At 43.9% G+C, this 20,284-nt stretch overlaps 1 protein-coding gene across 2 annotated transcripts in view; it reads right to left on the bottom strand.

Annotated features, from left to right (window-relative positions):
• Positions 1 to 8,329: 8,329 nt before the first annotated feature.
• NLK (nemo like kinase) overlaps positions 8,330 to 20,284 on the bottom strand; it is a 186,601-nt gene continuing 174,646 nt past the window's right edge. For both annotated transcript variants that reach the window (XM_062216153.1, XM_062216152.1), the window contains 4 exons: positions 17,473 to 17,559; positions 13,102 to 13,300; positions 12,105 to 12,198; positions 8,330 to 10,134 (listed from right to left, as the gene is read on the bottom strand). In XM_062216153.1, the coding sequence (XP_062072137.1) occupies positions 10,080 to 10,134; positions 12,105 to 12,198; positions 13,102 to 13,300; positions 17,473 to 17,559 (435 nt within the window). In that variant the 3' untranslated portion in view covers positions 8,330 to 10,079. The remainder of the gene's footprint in view (positions 10,135 to 12,104; positions 12,199 to 13,101; positions 13,301 to 17,472; positions 17,560 to 20,284) is intronic.

Raw genomic sequence — 20,284 nt, 5'->3', positions numbered from 1 at the left:
GAGGCGGCTACTCCGCAGTTGGGTGGAGACACAGACTGTGACACGTCCGGTTTGGTAGGAGGTGACGTTTTGAGAGGAGAGGGTTTGGAAGAGATCCTAGAGGTGCGCCAACCTCAGGGGTCATGGGAGGAGGGCCCCGAGGTGGCGGTGGACGGGACTGACGTCACAGGAAGGCGGACCAGCCGCGTCGGGGCACCCGGAATGGTGCCCACCTGCGACCCTCTTGCGATGGGGCCGTGGCTGGAGGGAGCCGTACTGACCTGTCAGCTGAGAGAGGAACTTGTTTGGGGGCTGGGGCAGACAGCATGAAGACTGACTCAAGGCCCCCCAAGGAGGTGGAGGGAAGGGAGAATTAGGGCCAGGCTGGAGGCGGTCTGTGACCCCCACCCCCATCGGTGGGCACCCTGAGTCTAGGGCGGTGTGGCTGGGTGGCACTGTCTGGAGGCCACGCTCTCCCCGGCGGTTTACTGTCTGGGTGGATTCAGGACAGAGGTGACTTAGAGGGGTTGAGCGATGAAGCATGCGATTCAAGCTGGGTGGCGAGACCTGTGAGGCCAGCGTGGTTGGCGACTGGGAGAAAGTGGACAAGTGGAGGGACTGGAGGCAACGTTTGCAGTGGGAAGCTGGGAGATTAGGACGGGGGCGCCATGTCTGAATTCCTGGTGTGTCTCTAGAAGGTTCCACCCATGGGAGAGTGTGGCTGAAATGGAGGCGAGGAAGCCCAAACCGGTCTAGGATGGTGGTGGCTACTGGGTGGGCAGAAGGCTGACTTAAAAGGGGAGTGACCGACCGGGCTGGGTCTTACGGCACAGCAGGTTAAGCTGCCACTTGCGATGGCCGTATCCTATTTCAGAGTGTTTGAGACACCTCTGTCTCCTATCCATCACCCTGGTATTGTGCACCCTTGGAGGCAGCAGGTGATGGCTCAAGTACTTGGGTCCCTGCAGCCCACCTGGGAGACCGGATGGAATACTTGGCTCCTGGTTTCGACCTGGCCCATCCCTGGCTGTTGTGAGCAGATGGAAGTTACCTCTGAGTCACTCTGCCTTTCAGATAACCTTCTTTGGAAAAGGGGAGTGAGCAGGACGAAGGTGAGAGTGGGATGACACATGCCTTAAACCTCAGAGAGTGGAGGGGAAATGGTGGGGACATGGCCTTGGGGGCAGCCAGGCTGGTGCTCCTGACTTGAGATGTGTGAGAAGGTGACAGCCTGAACCAGAGGGAAGCCGAGTCCCGGGGAGAGCCAGGTGTCTCTCTGTGGAGGTGACGGCTGGGGGGTGGAGGGGTTGTGTACCCAGAGAGGATGGGTAGAGCAGGCAGGCAGCACGGGCAGCTGGGCACTGTGAGGACACGCTGCTGTCCTCCGACCGTCAGGACCCCAGGGCCGACACTCAGAGGGCAGGAAGGACATCAGTGCCACCCTCTCCCTGCTCCAGGCCAGGCGCTGTGCTCAGAGGAGAGTGTTTTCCTGATTCAGAATTAGCTGCTTTTTCCAGAAAAACAAGACCGATGCCTGGGGAACCGCAGGTCACATGGTGGGTGAGACTGGTTTGTGGACAACTAAACCTTTGAAGGCAAGTTGTTCCTCTCTGGCCTCTGGTTCTATGCCTATGGCTCACCTTTCTCTCCCTCTGCAGAGCACTCACTTGAACAAGGGGAGCTGGGGAGGACCCTCAGCAACTATGGCCTCACACCTCCCAAGGAAGCAGCTCCCAGGCCTGGGCAGCAGGAACACTGTATTCAGGGTAGGGCCTGTCAACCGTGTGCTCTCATCCCAACCCCAGGAGGGCTTTAAGGACCTGGGAGGACCCTTTCAAGTACACGGACGGAGTGTGGATTCTGCTTGCTGGGGAAAGGGAGTGTGGCTCCTCAACTGGGTTAAGCACAGTTGTCCATGAAACTGCTCAAAAACCATTTCACCCAGCCAAGTGTGTCATCCAGATAAAGAAGGCCAAGCACTGGCACCAGAAGGCCTCACCAGCCAACAAAAATTCTGCCCGGCAGCTGTCTTCTGTTTGGAACTCCTTTGGTGGCAGAATCACAGCTCTTACAGAGTTGGGGTCAGTAGGTCTGAGAATGGCTCCGGCAGAGGTCAGCTGAGGAAAGAGGGACGGTGAAACAGGTGGTCGCCAAAGCACATCTTCCCCGTCCTGATAAAAACAAGTGTTTAGTGCCTTCTGAAAATCACGTGTGCTATGACGAGACAAACACCACCTGCCAGTAGCAGCCCCCAGGGTGGTGGAAAGGGAATGAGCGGGAGCATTTTAACCCCAGCTGGAAGGGGGTGGATGTGGCGGTTGTGGTATGTGGCCCCACAATGGCCAGTTTCCTCTTGGGCAGTTAACTACAAAGCTCTGCTTTGGCTTCACTTTTCTGCACACACCTCTCTCACACCTCCTCCTCCTCCTCCTCTTCCTCTAAGTGTTTTAAGGCCCAGTTCAAGGCCACCTTCCAGTGGCCTCTGGTGGCACTGCGTACCACTCGAAACCTCTGTGGCACTCTGGGTCCCTATTCCTTTCCACTTTGAGCAACACTGATCTTAGTACTTGTCTCTGGACCTGTCTCCCACTAGACCACATAAATCTTGATTTAACTAACACAAAGCTGGGCTCATTTCTGAGTGAGCTATATATAAGTCAGTTTCCCCTGCTCCACACAGTCACCTGGTTTAACTGTGAAAAAATACCAGGTGTGGGGCCAGTGCTGTGGCATAGCGGGTAAAGCTGCTGCCTACAGTGCTGGAATCCCATATGGGCGTCAGTTCGAGTCCTGGCTGCTCTACTTCCAATCCAGCTCTTTGCTGTGGCCTGGGAAAGCAGTGGAAGATGGCCCAGGTCCTTGGGCCCTGCACCCACATTGGAGACCTGGAGGAAGCTCCTGGCTTTGGATTGGCACAGCTCCGACCATTGCAGCCAATTGGGGAGTGAACCAATGGATGGAAGACCTCTCTCTGTCTCTCCTCTGTGCAACTCTTTCAAATAAATAAATCTTAAGAAAAATATACCAGGTGTAGGCACACTGTTGATATATTGAATTTCAAGAGGTTCTGCTGCTGTGGAAAATGATTAGACCCTGAAAGCCTCTGTGGCTCCTCAGCAGATGGCATCACACCTCAAAGCCAAACACTAGACACCAACACAAGCCAAGGTTCAGTGCGCGCAGGAGGCACAGCGAGGGCTATGAGCGATCAGCAGGATCTTTCTTGGGGTTGAAGTGTCTCAATGAGGCAGGTGTCACAGATGTGAAACAGCAAACCTGGGCGGATGGGCAGGGTGGGAGGTTACTTCTGAAGACTTAATGCTTTGCATGGCATTAGTTGAGACTTAAAAGTACACGTTAAGAAGAGATTGATCTTGATTATTGAGTTTTCAGTGCCTTTTGTGCCTGCAGTGAGTGCTGCCTTGGCTGCTGGCCTCAGTCCTGCTGGCTAGGCAGTGTGACCTGGAGAAGAGGGCTCAGACTGTGGGGGGTGGGAAACTAAGAAGCCAAGAGACTTGACATCAGGGTAAAGGGCAGACAGTGGAAGTTCCTGAGCAAGGCAGTTTGGGATCACAGCAGTGTTTAGGAGCATTCATCTGGCTGGTGGGTAAGGTGGGCTGGAGAGAGAAGGCTGAAAAATACTGACATTTGGATAACAGGTCATGTGTTTTCAGAAGTTTATAATTTAAAAAAAAGGGGGTGACGATATGGAGGTATCAGGACCAGGTATTTTTAAGGTAGATATGCTTAGTTACACTTATTACAAATAAATCAATGTAACATAAGGTATAGGTGGTAGCAGTAAAGCAACTCATTTAATGGATGCATTAACACTGATCATTTGTAGGGTTCTGCTATTATACTGAGGCAAGGATTGGTAAGGTTTTTCTATAAACAGCCAACAGATATTTTAGGTTTGTGGGTCAGTCTGTCCCAGCTGTTCAACTCTGCCATTTGTTGAGTGAAAACAGCTATAATCAATATGTACATTAAAGATGGCCTTGTTCCAAAGAGGAGGCCTAATGTGACTTGTGGCTGTCATATTTTGACACCTGCGCTAAGGCACTGTCAAGGTGGGCCAGGTCCCCTGGTCCTGGATTGTCACTAAGAAGGGGAGAGGCCCCGATCTGGAAGTGGTACAAACCCTTTCAGTCACATTCATTTAGAGAACCTGGTCATGTGCCCACGTCTTAGCAGTGGGGGGTCTGGGGCTGCAGATGAGCCCATCTGTAGGCCTGGGAAGAGAGAGAGGACAGAGGTCCATGAGCAGACGCCAGGGCAGTTTCAGAACTTCCATCCGAGGTGTGCTTCACCCAGAGAAATTCTGGCGAGCCCTTCACTATACTAGGATATTTTAAAAAGTCTGTGGAAAATGGAATTAAAAGGTAAGCTTATCCTGGTGCAAAAAATTTTTGAAATCCATGCATAATTTCATAATACAGTTTCCATGTGTAGTTTTGAAGATCCTCACATGGCTGAGTCTATTTGGGAAAAGAAAAAACTGTAGAAGGAGTGACAGAATGAGGAAATCACCATTTCCAACCACTGATAGATATGGTGCTCAACAGATGGCAACTGGATGCCGTTTTTGAGGACTACGTTGTTGTACAATATTTCTCCACAGATTACTTGTTAAGAAGGGCACAAGGGATCTTGCCAACAGTGAGCACTGGCACTCACAGCCTGGACCAAATGAGCATCTTACTATCACCAAAGTGAGACTCCCGACTTGATGGAATGGGAAGTGTATGACATCACCTCTGTAACAGTCTTTCCAAAAAACTGAGCTCGAACCTAAACATGAAAAACAATTAGACAAATACCAGTCTGTGTGGAACTTTGTAACAAAGGGCTTTGTACATGCATAAATGCCAATGAAAAAAGGCAGAGGTACTCTCATATATTAATAGGTGCTAAAAGGACACACCAAATGCAAGATGCAATCCTTGACTGGATCCTGAATTGGGTTAAAAAAAAAAAAAACCTATAAATGAAATTTTAGGAATGTGAGAATGTAGGTAATATGAAGTAATATATTAACGGTTGAATTTCTTAGATAATTAGTAAGATAGTGGAATTTAGTTTTGTAAGGTAAATGCTTTTTAAAAATATTTGAGAGGTAGAGCTACAGACAGTGAGAGGGAGACACACAGAGAGAGGTCTTCCATCTTCTGGTTCACTCCCCAGATGGCTGCAACAGCTAGAACTGACTTATCCAAAGCCAGGAGCCAGGAGCTTCTTCAGCGTCTTGCACGTGGATGCAGGGGCCTAAGCACTTGGGCCATCTTCTACTGCCTTCCCAGACCATAGCAGAGAGCCGGATAAGAAGTGGAGCAGCCGGGTCTAGAACTGGCGCCCACATGGGATACTGGCGCTTCAGGCCAGGGCATTAACCTGCTGCGCCACAGTGCTGGCCCCCCATCTCTCTACTTTTCAAAAGGCAGGGCAGAGATAGCAAAGGATGCCTCTCAAAAATGTTTTGCTTATTAAATGGTTTTACTGATGCTTTTTAAGCAGAAATAGAACTTTTAAGTATTATTATTCTTTTTCTTAAAAATATTTATTTATTCATTTGAAAGAATTACATAGAGAGGGAGAGACGGAGAGAGAGATCTTCCATCTGCTGGTCCACTCCCCAATTTGCCGCAACGGCTGGAGCTGTGCTGATCCGGAGCCAGGAGCTTCTTCCAGGGCCCCTGAACCTACGTGGGAGATCTGGATAGAGTTCCAGGCTCCTGGCTTCAACAAGGCACAGCCCTGGCCCTTGTGGCCATTTGGGGAGTGAACTAAGAGATAGAAGATCTCTTTCCTTCTCTGTATAACTCTGCCTTTCAAATAAATAAAATAAGCCTTAAAAAAAAAAAAATGGGAGCAGGTGCTGTGGCTCACTTGGTTAATCCTCTGCCTGTGGTGCCGGCATCCCATATGGGCTCTGGGTTCTGTCCTGGTTGCTCCTCTTCCAGTCCAGCTCTCTGCTGTGGCCTGGGAGGGCAGTGGAGGATGGCCCAAGTGCTTGGGCCCCTGCACCTGCATGGAAGACCAGGAAGAGGCACCTGGCTCCTGGCTTTGGATTGGCGCAGCGCTGACCATAGCAGCCATTTGGGGAGTGAACCAATGCAAGGAAGAACTTTCTGTCTCTCTCTAACTCTACCTGTCAAAAACAAAACAAAACAAAACAAAACAAAAAAACCACAACAAAACCCAGAAAACAGAAAAACCCCAAACCCAACTATTTGCCCCGCAGTAGCTGCTGGAGTCTTCCGCTGTCCTCAGTTTACCAGATGCTGCTGTAACCGATCACCTAGCCCACCCTCAGACATCACTGTTTCATGCAGTCTCTGCCTAGTCTCCCTCCATGTCCACCACGTTCTTTGGTCACCATACTTGCAGTAGATATCTGCTTTTAGAAAATTCCATTTCAGAACTTCCTCTGGTGAAGCTCTGTTGATAGTAAACTAAATTTGTTTTCTGAAAACATCTCAAGTTGTCTTAATTTCAAAACTCATGCAAATTTTGCATTCCTTGCCTTCAATGGCCACAGCTGGGCCAGGCTAAAGCTGAGAGCCAGGAACTCAATCCAAGTGTCCCATGCAGGTGGCAGGACCTAATCTCTTGAACTATTACCAGTGTCTTTTTTTTTTTTTTTTTTTTTTGACAGGCAGAGTGGACAGTGAGAGAGAGAGAGAGAAAGGTCTTCCTTTTCCGTTGGTTCACCCCCAATGGCTGCTGCGGCCGGCGCGATGTGGCCACGCACCGCACTGAACCGAAGCAAGGAGCCAGGTGCTTCTCCTGGTCTCCCATGGGGTGCAGGGCCCAAGCACTTGGGCCATCCTCCACTGCACTCCCGGGCCACAGCAGAGAGCTGGCCTGGAAGAGGAGCAACCGGGACAGAATCCAGCACCCCAACCAGGACTACAACCTGGGGTTCCGGCGCTGCAGGTGGAGGATTAGCCTATTGAGCTGCGGTGCCGGCTACTACCAGTGTCTTAACCACTAGGCCAAACACCCACCCCTGGGCTTCTATTTAAACAGCAAAGAGACTGTAGCTGACAGCCCTAACTTACCTGTCCATACTTTATTGCCTATAGAAATTCTACATATTTGCAATTCCCAACTATTTTAAATAAATAACACATAAATTCCTTGATTTACTAGACAGATTCCAGTGGGAACAAGTCAATATATTTTCTCTTCTATTGATGTGTGAGGAACTTCAGTTTCAAAGTGTTGTATGTCAAGGCCGGCACTGTGGCGTAGCAGGTAAAGCTGCTGCCTGCAGTGCTGGCATCCAATGTGGGTGCCGGTTCGAGTCCTGGCTGCTCCATTTTTAATCCAGCTCCCTGCCATGGCCTGGAAAAGCAGTAGAGAATGGCCCAAGTCCTCAGACCCCCTCCACCAACATGGGAGACCTGGAGAAAGCTTCTGGCTCTGGAATGGCACAGCTCCAGCTGTTGCTGCCATTTGGAGAGTGAACCAGTGGATGGAACCTCTCTCTTTCTCTCTGCTTCTCTGTGACTCTGCCCATCAAATAAATAAATAAAATCTTTTAAAAAAGGATGTGTTATATGTGCAGTTCAAAATGTTTTTTCCTAAATGAGGAAAACTGGTTTTCTTACTTAACCATTCATTGATAGTAGCATAGCTTCCTGCACTTAGTAAGTATTCAAAAGTTTACTAGGGCTGGTGCTGTGGTATAGCAGGTAAAGCCTGCAGTACCAGCATCCCATATGGGCACTGGTTCGAGTCCCAGCTGTTCCACTTCTGATCCAGCTCTCTGCTGTGGTCTGGGAAAGCAGTGGAAGATGGCCCAAGGACCATCACCCATGCACCTGTGTGGGAAGACCCGGAAGAAGCTCCTGGCCTTGGATCGGCTCAGCTTTGCCTGTTGTGGCCATTTGGAGAGTGAACTGGCAGATAGAAGACTTCTCTCTCTCTGCCTCTGCCTCTCTATAACTCTTTCAAGTAAATACATAAAAATCTAAAAACAAAACAGATGAAACTTAAAAAAAAAAAAGTTTGTTAAATGAGTAAACTAAGACACACATTTGTATTTAACAGTTGAGTTTCCCGGATCAGGAAAAATAACATCTATTCATTTTGCTAAATTAAGAGAGGATGGGGGAGAAGTTCATGCCATTCCAGACTTAGTCACAGTGTTTCTGATATTGGTTAACTAAGTTTTCAATATGTTTTTGGCACTTTAGCTTCCAGGGAAATTTTAGAAAATTTCTAATTTCCTCAAAAACCCAAGTGGAAATATAAGTAGGAAATGTCTCAAGACTTAGCAAAGTACTTAACAGAAGCATACACAAAGCAAAGAAACTGAAATAAAACAGAAGACACGTTTTTTCAAATGTCACATTTAATGTTTTCACCACTGTACTTCAAATCTACATTGTACAAAGTGACCAGAAAGTGTGCCACGGGAACTGACCAACCTCTGAGATTGTACCTTTCACACCAGTGTCTTCTCGGGCTCTTTTGACACTAAACACGTTTCTCATTCAAGTGAATTGAAATGCTTCAGTTGGGTTGATTCTCAGGAGCCTCATAAAAAAAAAACAAAGATATTGCACCATCTTTGTTTAGTAATTCAATGTTTGTTTCTTTCACAGCAAATAATTACTTCATTGAAGTTAAAACTTCCAAACATAACTTATTAATAGTCTTCAAATTCAGCTCAGATCACTCAAGATGAAAATACTCTGCTAAATACAGATAACTTACAATAACTTTAACAGTTAATTGTCCATAACACACACCAAGGTTTTTTCCTAGACCAATTTTAAGACGATCCATTAGTACTCCTTGTACAGGTGAAAAACGATCTTCAATTTTCTTGTCTTTTTATTTTTAATATAAAAGTTGGAAGGGACATTCAAGTTTCAAGTCTCCACATTGAACTTAAAAAAAAAAAAATAGTCATCATCAGCATGTGGAGGTAAACAAGCCAAGTTGTATAGCTCCAGGAGGTAGAGGCCTTCGATTTGTATTCATATATACATATGCACACAAGAATTCAGTGTTCCAACAGGAAAAAGACTTTGTCAAAAAGTAATAAGTTATTTACTACTGTGACATTTCAAGACTCCCACAGCTTTGCTTCAGGACACAAACACATTTGACATAATCCCCTATGTGCCTTTTTTGTGGCTTTAAAATTTTTTAAAATTTGTTTTTGTCTTTTATTTATTATGTTTCACTGTCCAGTGCAGGAAAAGTCTCACAAAATTTCACAGACCTAAAATGTGCAAGCTAGTTCTCTCTCTATACAGCAATGTTGGGATTCTTTTGAAATTAGCCCAGAAATGAATTATTTACACACATGAAAGATGCATGCTTGGGGTTTTTTATGTAAGAAAGAGCAGAAAAACTTCTAATAAAAATAGATTAAATATATATATATATATTTATACTGGGTAAGGAAAACAAAAGTTTAGTCTCTCCTAGTCACAAACTCATTCTCTCTACCCACAACATTGGATTTTAGACAGCACACATCACCATCACGGCTCTAACGAGAAGCTAATCATAGGGCTTGATCATTCGGTGGCATGCCCCTCCTCCCGACCCTCCCCCCCAGGTGCAGCCACAATCAGCTCCTGTGGCTCCATGATTGGTCGCAGGCAAGGTTTCTAGATTCTTTAGTTTTAGAAAACCCCAAATCTTTAGGAATGGCTCAAATATCAAAAAGTATGACTGTCCTTTGTGTGTTTGTGTGTGTGTTTGTGTGTGTGAACAATCTCACTTCATTTTAAAAAGAGAAAAACAAAACAAAACAAAACAAAAACACAAAACCCCAAACTCCCAAATTTGGTTCATTCTCTTTTGTTCTGAGGTGAGCCATAACAGCTGCACTAAATTCATAAAACATGTGCAACTCTGGGTAAAATATTTCTCTTCTAAAAGCACAACCACTTTACAAGATTAAAAGTCTAGTAACATTTCTAAATATTATTCATATCATACAAGTAGTGGTTGTTAATTTAAAACTTCATTAGTAAAATTACAGTACAAGCATGATTAACCTCCAGAATTGCAAATCCCAGACTCCAGTGGAAAGCTACATCACATCTTCAGTAGTACATTATCGTCCACAGTCACTCCCACACCAGAGGAGATGGGGGCATCTCAGACGGCTGAGCAACAGTGGAACTGGAAAAAAGGGACAGATGGTGAAATCAGCTGTAACACTCCAGCAGGCAACAGGGCAACTCGATGCTGCCTGCGCCTTTTCCTCTCTTCCTTTAAAAAACTTTAAGCCCATTCCTGGATTTTTATTTTTGTTTCTTTAACTTCTTTAATGTTAAATTTGCTGCAAATTGTCCATTTGAGTCCGTTATCTATAGTGAGGTGATATGGCACAGTGGCTAATACGTGGGCCTGAAGACAACATATTATTTAAAGTTGAGCACTGAGCAAGTCCCTTGATCTTTTTACATTTGGAAAAGGATAATGCTATCTGCCTCACAGGATACTGTGATGAACAGCTGTGATAGTATATGTAAAGCATTTTCCCATGGTGCCCATTGCATAATGTAAGTAGTAGCTATTCTAAATAATATCTATTATAAATCAGGAAAATAACCTTAAAGGCTGCAAAAATTATCCACTTAAAAGTGGCCTCTCAAAATATGGTGACTTTCAGGGGAAGTCCTATTTTGAAGGTGTGTCATAAACAATCTTTTACCAAATAGTAATGGACTAGGAGGTATAATCCTGTTACTTTCTATGATTCTCTCAGGTTGCTAATTAGATTATAAACCTGAGGAAGGATGGTGGTGGTGGTGGTAACCACTTGAGTTCCCCAGGGCCAAGGATAACAAATGATTTGTACTTGGCTGACTGGGTCTCTGGTTTTAGAGTAAAATAGTAAAACAAAGTAATTTAAAATCACAGAGAAATTAAAAATAGAAGTTAATTCCTTGCTTCTACAGAAAAAAATACATGGAGGAAATGAAAGTCACTTCATTTCACAATTTTTAAACAAAAATTCTTTGCTTTGGTACAACAAATTCAGACCACTTCAATAGAGAAGACAAGAAGAGGGAGAAAGGCAGGTGGGGAAAAAAGGAGACTATGTGGCTTCTCAGATCCAAATCCACCCTTTGTCCTGTTTGTGACACTGGAGCCAGAAACTGTTCTCGGCTCCCTTTTACCACGGGGCTTAATGTTAGCCTTTGGCAACAGATGGCGCTGGAAGGGCACTGTAAGGCTGAACACACAGCAGGAGGCAGCTTCCCTCCGGTTCTGGTGTTCTCTTTTTGTCTTGATGTGCAAGGCCAGGCTTGGTCTACCAAACTGTCTGGCAACTTTCTTTGCAACCTAGCAGGCCTCTGCCCACCCTTCTGGGACATTTCTTCCTTCCCCTTGTGCTGTGGATTCCTGTAGCAGACATACTCCCTCCAAAGAGCTCCCTGGTGGAGGGCATCTTCTTTCTTCCTCATTCACTTGCCCTCGGTCTACAGAAGTAGCTCCTTTCTGCATCTGCTACTTCACAATCCTCTTTTTATACCTTTCAGTAGTTGGCCATCTTGTTAATGACTCCTGTAACGTAATTTTCCCCATTCATATTACTGGAGCAGTTTCTGTCTTGACTGGACCCTGATTCATATAGAGACCAAGGGAAGACAGGACAAAGGGACAAACAGAAGGAAGCTTGCTAGGATGCAAAACAAGTTCATAGCTCTGCTATAAGCCTGTTGGCTTCTCCTCTAAATAAGCCAGGTGAGGAGCTCACCTTTAAAAAAGGCATTTTCTTGCTTGCAGTTATTATTACCAGGGTGGGAACAGCAGTGGGAACCAAGATGACCATGTTAATCCCAAGGCAGGTGGTGGCCACACTGTGGCTGCAGCAGGACCCCTTGCACATGCTCATCATCAGGCAGCACAGTGCGCACCTGGGGAAAAACTGCCACAGCAACCACTGTGGACTGGCATCAACATACAAACTGACGCTTCTATTTTAAATACACCTTTGACTACAGCCAAAGCTCATAATGGCTTCTGTCAGAGCTTTTATCTATGTTATCCAATCTACATAAAAAAGGGAATATGCTGAGTAACAAAATCACAACATCTTTTAACTTCTAATAAGAACGTCAGAAAGACACACATATAGTTACCTAATAAAGCTCTTAAAAGCAGCGGACTGAGGGTTGATGCAGAGAGGCACTCTGTTTCCTTTCTGCTGTTCCAAAATAAACTGGTGGATAATTTCTGTGGAGAAAACAAACATCATATAATCCATGCTAATTCACAGGCCTGGGAGCCGTGGATCCTCAGCTAACGTTAGCATCTGAATGGCACTTCCTATTGGTTTAGTTACATCAAAGACACAGGTCAGCTATCAAGCAGAGCACAACTGAACTTTTCTGAAACCAAAATGACCGCTGTTGCTAAATACAGACAAAACCCTAAAGGGTGGCATTGCACAGACTGGAACCCCATCAATGTAAAGAGTAAAACAGTCTAGAAATTTGAGACTCCATAGGATTGGTGTAATGGGTGAACTCTCCTAAATTGCTGGTAACTACCACCTTTTTCAAGATCACTTAAAAATTTCAGTTGGTATTTAGGTATATAGTTTTGGGTTGTTTACTTTGGGAGCTACCCTCTCTTCTAAATGCCCTGGAAGAGACACATTTTAAACATTCAGAATTTTGGATGTCATACCTACTCCATCCATCTCAACAGATTATCATGCCATGAAATTTTATGAATAAACTATCAGAATTTCCTTTCTCTAGGCATCATTCAAAGAATAATTCCCTCAGTGGGTTTTAATCCTTTTAAAAAAGAAGGTAAGTATTTCAGTTAATGAACTGACAGAATGAATACATATTAAATATATTTTGAGTTACACTCGCTACCACTTTGAAAATAAGAACAAAATAGTCATTCCTCTGCCTGACCCTCTCCTCCATGCAATATTAAATCAACATTTGTGTAACACACATAGCTTTCCTGACATATCTGCCTGGACACACAGTTGTTAGCAAGGTCATAAAATAAACATACAGAGGAGCTCTGGTCAGCATCCAGATCTCAGCTCTTCACAGGCACATAACAGAAAATGTTACCAGTCATCTGGCTTGGCCAAAGGCCAAAAAAGACACTCACCTTTAACCTGTCTGACAGAACTGAGGTTCTTCTCAAAAGTGTCATCAAATTTGGGATTGGTGATGGGCTCAAAGTCACTGGTATAAACTCTTCCAGTAGAGGTGGAAAAGCAACATTTACACATACACGTGTGATATCGTAGTCGCCCTTCATCTAAGTAGGGGTGGGCTAAGGCATCCTTAGCGGATATTCTTTTAGACTGAAATCAAATTTAGAGACCAGCACATCAACACTACAGATAAATATGACTGTCCACACAAGATATTTCACAAGACACAGAAATTGCTTTACATAGTTTACACTTAATTTATAGTATATCTTAGACAAAGAAGGATAACTGAATTTAAAAGTGAACATAGAAATAGAGGGGGCATGTAGCTTGGGATGACAAACTACGGTTAGCATATACCACCATAAAGCACTTACATGTGTATTTCTACTAAAATTGAGTTCCTACCATGCTTATATCATGACCTTTCAGGATAAGATAAAAGAAAGCTGTTGGTTATCCACCATGAACCTACAAAGGTAAACTTGGTGACCTTGTTTTCTTCCTTTACTGCCATTACCTATTTGTTAGGTTGTGGGTAATATGTTTGGTGACCCAGCCCTTCTAAGCCTGACTCCCTTGCACTAATAGCAAGCAAAGTTTTTTTCCTTTAAAAAGTCCAAGTCTTCCTGGAGAGACAGGAAATCACTGGGATAAAGTTCTCCCATTTAAACCCAAAGAAACAAGTATGCTAACAGAGCAGCAGACCTGGTCCTGAACCCCTCTGGTGGTCAGCTCCCCTTTCCTTGGCTTCTTTGGTCACACCTGTGGGACTGAGTTCTCTAGCTTTTCTGTACATTACATTTGGTCCTTGGCCAAATCTGTGATTGAACATGCTGCCAGCGGCTCACACTATTGGCAATGGTGATTAAATCTGGGCTTTATCATCTGACCATTAAGTCATTTCTATCAGGTGGCAGATGTCAGACACTGGGTCCCAGTCAGCTGGCACCAGCAGCTGGAGTCTGCTTCCTGTGTTAGCTTCTTTTGTCTGCAGATTGGTATTTCCTGAAATTTGAGAATGTAGGGTTGAAAAGATTTTAGTGTTTTCCCTGACTATGGATAGTATGCTCTGTGTGTTCTATGTGTACCAAAGTGTTTTACCAAAGAGAAACCTTTGAACAAAAAGTAAACCAGATTCCTGGCATGCAATGATCAACCTCCATGTCTCTAAACAAATTAATACCTCTTTAGGACCTCACAAGGCCAAAGAAAGGAGGCTGTTATTTTACAAAATGTAATATCACTGAAAGGAAGGACTCTCTTGCTAAATTGAGAAAGAATCACAAAATTACTCAGATGGTTAATAATGGTGTTCTAAAAGACCTAATGGCACTTAATTGCATATTATATATCTTAATTACACATTGTGACTATCTTGTTTCTTTAATCGTTCAACATTTGTAATAGATACGGACACCTGTTTCTATTCTGTGTTCTGTTGCTTTATCAGAATTGGCTCCCTTAGTTTTGAATAAAAGTTGAAAAAACTTTCCATTTTACAAATATGAAATATTTCTAGGTAAACAAACTGATGTACTTTGTATACTTCTGTAGGGAGTTAATATGCCATATTATGAGATTTCTTAACATCAAATCTGTTCCAATTTGCTTTCAGTATATTGAAGACATAAAACATTTCAAAGACTTAAAAATAATACTCTTTGTCAAGGATTAAATATATTGGCATTTTAGAAAATTTTTCTTGCTAAAGTGGTAACACAAAGATTTCAAAAAACTTTGACTGTGAGTTAAGACAATAATCTTGGGGACTGGCACTGTGGCGTAGAGAGGAAGGCTGCCGCCTGCAGTGCTGGCATCCCAAAAGGGTGCTGGTTCGAGTCCTGGCTGCTCCATATCTGATCCAGCTCTCTGCTATGGCCTGGGAAAGTAGTGGAGGATGGCGCAAGTACTTGGTCCCCTGCACCCACTTGGGAGACATGGAAGAAGCTCCTGGCTCTTGGCCTGGGACTGGCTCAGCTCTGGTTGTTGCGGCCGTTTGGGGAGTGAACCAGCAGATGGTAGACCTTTCTGTCCCTCTCTCTCTCTGTGGCTCCTCCTCTCAAATAAATACATTAACTTTTTTTTTTTTTTTTTTTTAAGATCTATTTATTTATTTGAAAGGCAGATTTAAGGGGCCTGTGCTATGGAGCAGCGGGTTAATGCCCTGGCCTGAAGTGCTGGAATCCCAAGTGGGTGCCGGTTCTAGTCCCAGCTGCTCCACTTCTGATCTAGCTCTCTGCTATGGCCTGGGAAGGCAGTAGAAGATGGCCCAAGTCCTTGGGACCCTGCCTCCACATGGGAGACCCGGAAGAAGCTCCTGGCTCCTGGCTTCGGATTGGCACAGTTCCGACCGTTGCGGCCAACTGGGGAATGAACCATCAAGATGGAAGATCTCTCTCTCTCTCTGCCTCTCCTCTCTATGTGTAACTCTGACTTTCAAATAAATAATAAATCTTAAAAAAAAAAAAAAGAAAAGAAAGGCAGAGTTACAGAGAGGCAGAGGCAGAGAGAGAGAAAGGTCTTCCATCTGCTGGTTCACTCCCTAAATTGCTGGAATGGCCAGAGCTGTGCTGATCAGAAGCCAGGAGCTTCTTGAGGGTCTCCCACGTGGGTGCAGGGCCCAAGGACTTGAGCCGTCTTCCACTGCTTTCCCAGGCCATAGCAGAGAACTGGACTGGAAGTGGAGCAGCTGGGACTGAAACCGGTGCTCATATGGGATGCTGCCACTACAGGTGGTGGCTTTACCTGCTATGCCACAGTGCCAGCCCCAAGATGTTAGATATTAACATCTTCTATGAGCTATGTCCATAAACTTGCCAAAAAAACAAAATATCAAACCAATGATACTTAATCAGAAGTTATGTGACTACAGCTCTGCTCATTGGCAGGAACTTGATCACAAGGAGAGACTGTGAAAGCAAGAACTGCCACCATGTCTTGTTTCCAATGTTGCTTAACACTTCATATACCACAAGTAAAAACACAAAAATAAATGTCAAAGTTTTAAAAATCCACTCTGTACAATGAGATGTCACAAAAATAACTTGGTAACCCTGACTGGTTCTGTGCACCCAAGTAATAAAACTTACTTTCTTACAAACCTGAAGCCCAGAAAAGAACATTTTTTATTCCTAATCTTTTTTATGGTGATATCTTTAAACAGTTCTGATTCTCATGGATGTGGCAGACACGTAAGAAAGTTGCCTTTTTTGGGGCTCGGCATAGTGGTGTAGCAGGTTAGGCTGCCACCAGTGATGCCAGCATCCCACATGGGCGCCATTTCAAGTCCCAGCGTTTCACTTCTGATTGAGCTCCCTGATAGTGGGTCTGGAAAGGCAGCAGAAGATGGTTCAGGTACTTAGGCCCATGGACCCGCATGGGAGACCTGGAAGAAGCTTGGCTCCTGGCTGTGGCTGGTCCAGCCCTGACTGTTGCAGTCATTTGGGGAATCAACCATGGATGGGAGATCTTTCTGTCCTCCTTCATCTGGAACTCTTTCAAATAAATAAATCAATCTTAATAAAACAAAGAAAGAAAGTTGCCCCCTTTTCTTTCATCACAAATAGAACAACGTAGATTTAACTTTGATAATTTTGTGGTTTTTGAATTCTTTGGATACCTTTTGTAGTTTGCAAATGGTGACTTCCTTATATTCTTGTCAAGAAAACTTTTCCAAATGCTTCCTTTATTGCTGTTGCTATTTGAAAGGCAGAGACGTACACAGAGAGAAAGAGAGGTTCTACCTATTGGTTCACTCCCAAATACCCACAATGGCCATGACAAAAAGGGTTGGGCCAAAGCCAGGAGCTGGGAACTCAATTCAAGTCTAAAAGCTTCCATTTTTGAGTCTTGTTTGATTACAGTTATTGGCACAGATTTAACTAAATAAATATTCTTTGGAGTAATGAATAAATAAAGAGCAGAACTTGCGTAGTTTGTGGTATGTCCCAAAAGAGTCAAGTCCAGAAAGGGCATTTCAAAAAGCCACCATCTCAACAACCCAGAGCAAACATTTCCTTATGCAACAGAAATGGCAGATTTTTTTCAAATAATCTTATTTTTTTTTCTACTGGTTTAACTTCATTTCAAACTCCTTTCACAAATACCGAGATAAATAAGAATGGTAGAGTTCTTATCTCTCTTCTCGTGTTAATAAACTTTTATGTGGTGAGTGAACCTGATAAACATGAATCTGGGGATTGAAGTTTATCTTCTGAAAAGTTGATATTTACATTGCCAATCTATTCAAAACCAGGTGTTTCTTTTAAAAGCTTGTATTTTAAGTTCATTAACAAAATATAAAAACAAACACTACTTACTGGATCAAAGACCAACATCCTGCAAAGGAGATGAACAGCTTCATGTGTAGCCTGGCTAGACAGGGTATAGAGTACAGGAAGAGATGGCTGTGAAAAAATAAAAAAATTCAAATATTTAACTGAGTCTTTACATAAGTACACATGGAATGCAGCTGATATGTAACTAGGTAAGCACCCAGCTTAAAAGACGATGTGTATACATAAGTCTAAACACAAACGGAACAAGTTTCCCCCTCTTTAATCAGACTCAAAAGTAACCATTGTCATTGACTTCCAGTAGCATATTTTATATTGCATAATCACACACTGCAGGTCAGAGCACAAAAGAGCCTATAAAAAATAGAAACCAATCCTTGTAAACATGGTGCTCCTGTTACTCTTGTATCTTAAACACTTTGCTTGATAAAGGAAGGTCAAACATGTCTATGGTTGGGGGAAAAAAGATTTTTTTCTTTAAAGATTTATTTTATTTATTTGAAAGGCGGAGTTACAGAGACAGGGAGAGAGATCTTCCATCCACTAACTCACTCTCCACGTGGCTGAAACGGCTAGGCCAGGTCAAAGCCAGGAAATTCATCCCAGTCTCCCATGTGGGTGCAGGGGCCTCAAGCTCTTGTGCCATCCTCCATGGCTTGTCCAGGCACATTAGTAGGGAGCTGGATCGAAAGTAGAGCAGCCAGGACTTGAATTAGCCCCCATATGGGAGGTGATATTATAGGTGGCAGCTTAACCTGCAGTGCCAAAACACTGGCATGGGGAAAAAAAGATTTAAAGCCTTGGCCACATGCAAGATTACGCGTGTGAATTGTGCCAAGTAGGCACGTAATATACTCGATGGCAATGTCACCACTGCCGATATTACCATAATATTGGCAGTATTATCAAAGTACTAGTTTATAGGAGCTATGGGACACTCAAGAATGTATCAAAATCTAAGAAAATATGCTATTGTTTCTGTTGGTTCTATCTGAACTGCCTTTATCACTGATTTTTCATTCAGTAATTATCTTCCGTAAGTAGCAGGCAGATCCACATGGCCATGTGTGACCCCTTTGCTCTGAGGCAGGGAGATAGCTTGGATGACCCAATAAGCCACAGAATTTATAAAGCTTCCGTGTCATTACAGGAAATGTCAGGAGATAAGAAAGGTGAATAGAATCATTGCTATGTCTCTCCTTCAAGTAAATTCTTAATAGAAGAAAGGAAGAATTAAAGGAAGGTGACATTCTCTTTCTTCTTATGGTTTACTATAATCTTTGAGGAGGGCGTTTGGCCTAGTAGTTAAACTGGGTTGGGACTCCTGCAACTCATACCAAGAGTGCTGAGGTTTGAGTCTTAACTCTGCCTCCAATTCTAGCTTTTTCTAGCGCACACCCTGGAAGGCAGCAGATGAGGGCTCTAGCAGTTGATTTCTTCTCATCCACATGGCAGACTTGGACTGGTTCTAGTTCCTGGCTTTTGCTTGGCCCAGCCCTGGCTGCTTTAGGCATTTGGGGAGTGAACTAGAAGATGGGAGCTCTCTCACTTTTAAATAAATACATAATTTAAAAAAAAAAAAAAAAACAAAAAACAAGACGACCTTTGGCAGTGGAGTTTTCCTCCAAGCCTCAAAAGTTCTAAATGTGTGGCCAAATTACTCGAGGCACAATATTCATTAAATTGTATTTTTTTAAAAGAAACTAATCTTGGGGTTGGCGCTGTGGTGCAGCGGGTTAACGCCCTGGCCTGAAACGTGGGCATCCCACATGGGCACCGGTTCTAGTCCTGGCTGCCCCTCTTCCAATCCAGTTCTCTGCTATGGCCTGGGAAAGCAGTAGAAGATGGCCCGAGTCCTTGGATCCCTGCACCCGCGTGGGAGACCTGGAATAAGCTCCTGGCTCCTGGCTTCAGGTTGGCACAGCTCCGACTGTTGTGGCCATCTTGGGAGTGAACCATCAAATGGAAGACCCCTCCCCCACCCCGCTCTCTCTGCCTCTCCTCTGTGTAAATCTGACTTTCAAATAAATAAATAAATCTTTAAAAAAAAAAAGAAACTAATCTTAAGGTAAATATTTTCCTAAAGCTTTTCAGAACTGGCTTCCATCTGTTACCCCTAAAACAGATACATTAGGAAGGCCAAAATCTATGAATAATCAGTTCCAATAACAACAAAGTTAAAGCTTGGGCTTAAAGAACATCACCTAACTTTAGAGTTATTGACTTTCACATTGGAAAGTGAGGTGGGTCCTTGCATAAACTACATTTTATCTGAATTGGATCACTTCCTGTTAATGTTAAATATTCTTTGTATCTTCTTTTTCAGAAAAAACAGTTACAAAATGCTGGCATCCCATATAGGTGCTAGTTGGAGTCCCAGCTACTCCACTTCTGATCCAGCTCTCTGCTATGACCTGGGAAAGCAGTAGAAGATGGCCCAAGTCCATCTAGGAAGTAAACCAGCAGATGAAAGACTTCTCTCTCTCTCTCTGCATTTGCCTCTCTGAAACACTGCCTTTCAAATAAATAGATCTTAAAAACAAACAAAAGATCCAATGAGAGCAGACTTAAAAAATAAAAATAAAATAAATATTCTCAGACTAGAACCAACTTCATAGTTCTTTGGGGCTTCCTATTTTGTTTAATTCCCAAATTGCTACATTATGATTATATAATGAGTCTAGGTTTGTGGAGAAACCTCAAATGAGTTTTCAAAATGTTAGTGAATATGGTGGTATCATCCTTATCTGGCCCTGATATCTGGTCCTTACTTGGGCCCCTGCCACCCATGTGGGAGACCTGGATGGAGTTCCTAGCTCCTGGCTTGGGCCTAGCC

The sequence above is a fragment of the Lepus europaeus genome, chromosome 18, assembly GCF_033115175.1.
Source record: "Lepus europaeus isolate LE1 chromosome 18, mLepTim1.pri, whole genome shotgun sequence".
NCBI lineage: Eukaryota > Metazoa > Chordata > Mammalia > Lagomorpha > Leporidae > Lepus > Lepus europaeus.
This window is presented reverse-complemented; position numbering and strand designations above follow the sequence as displayed.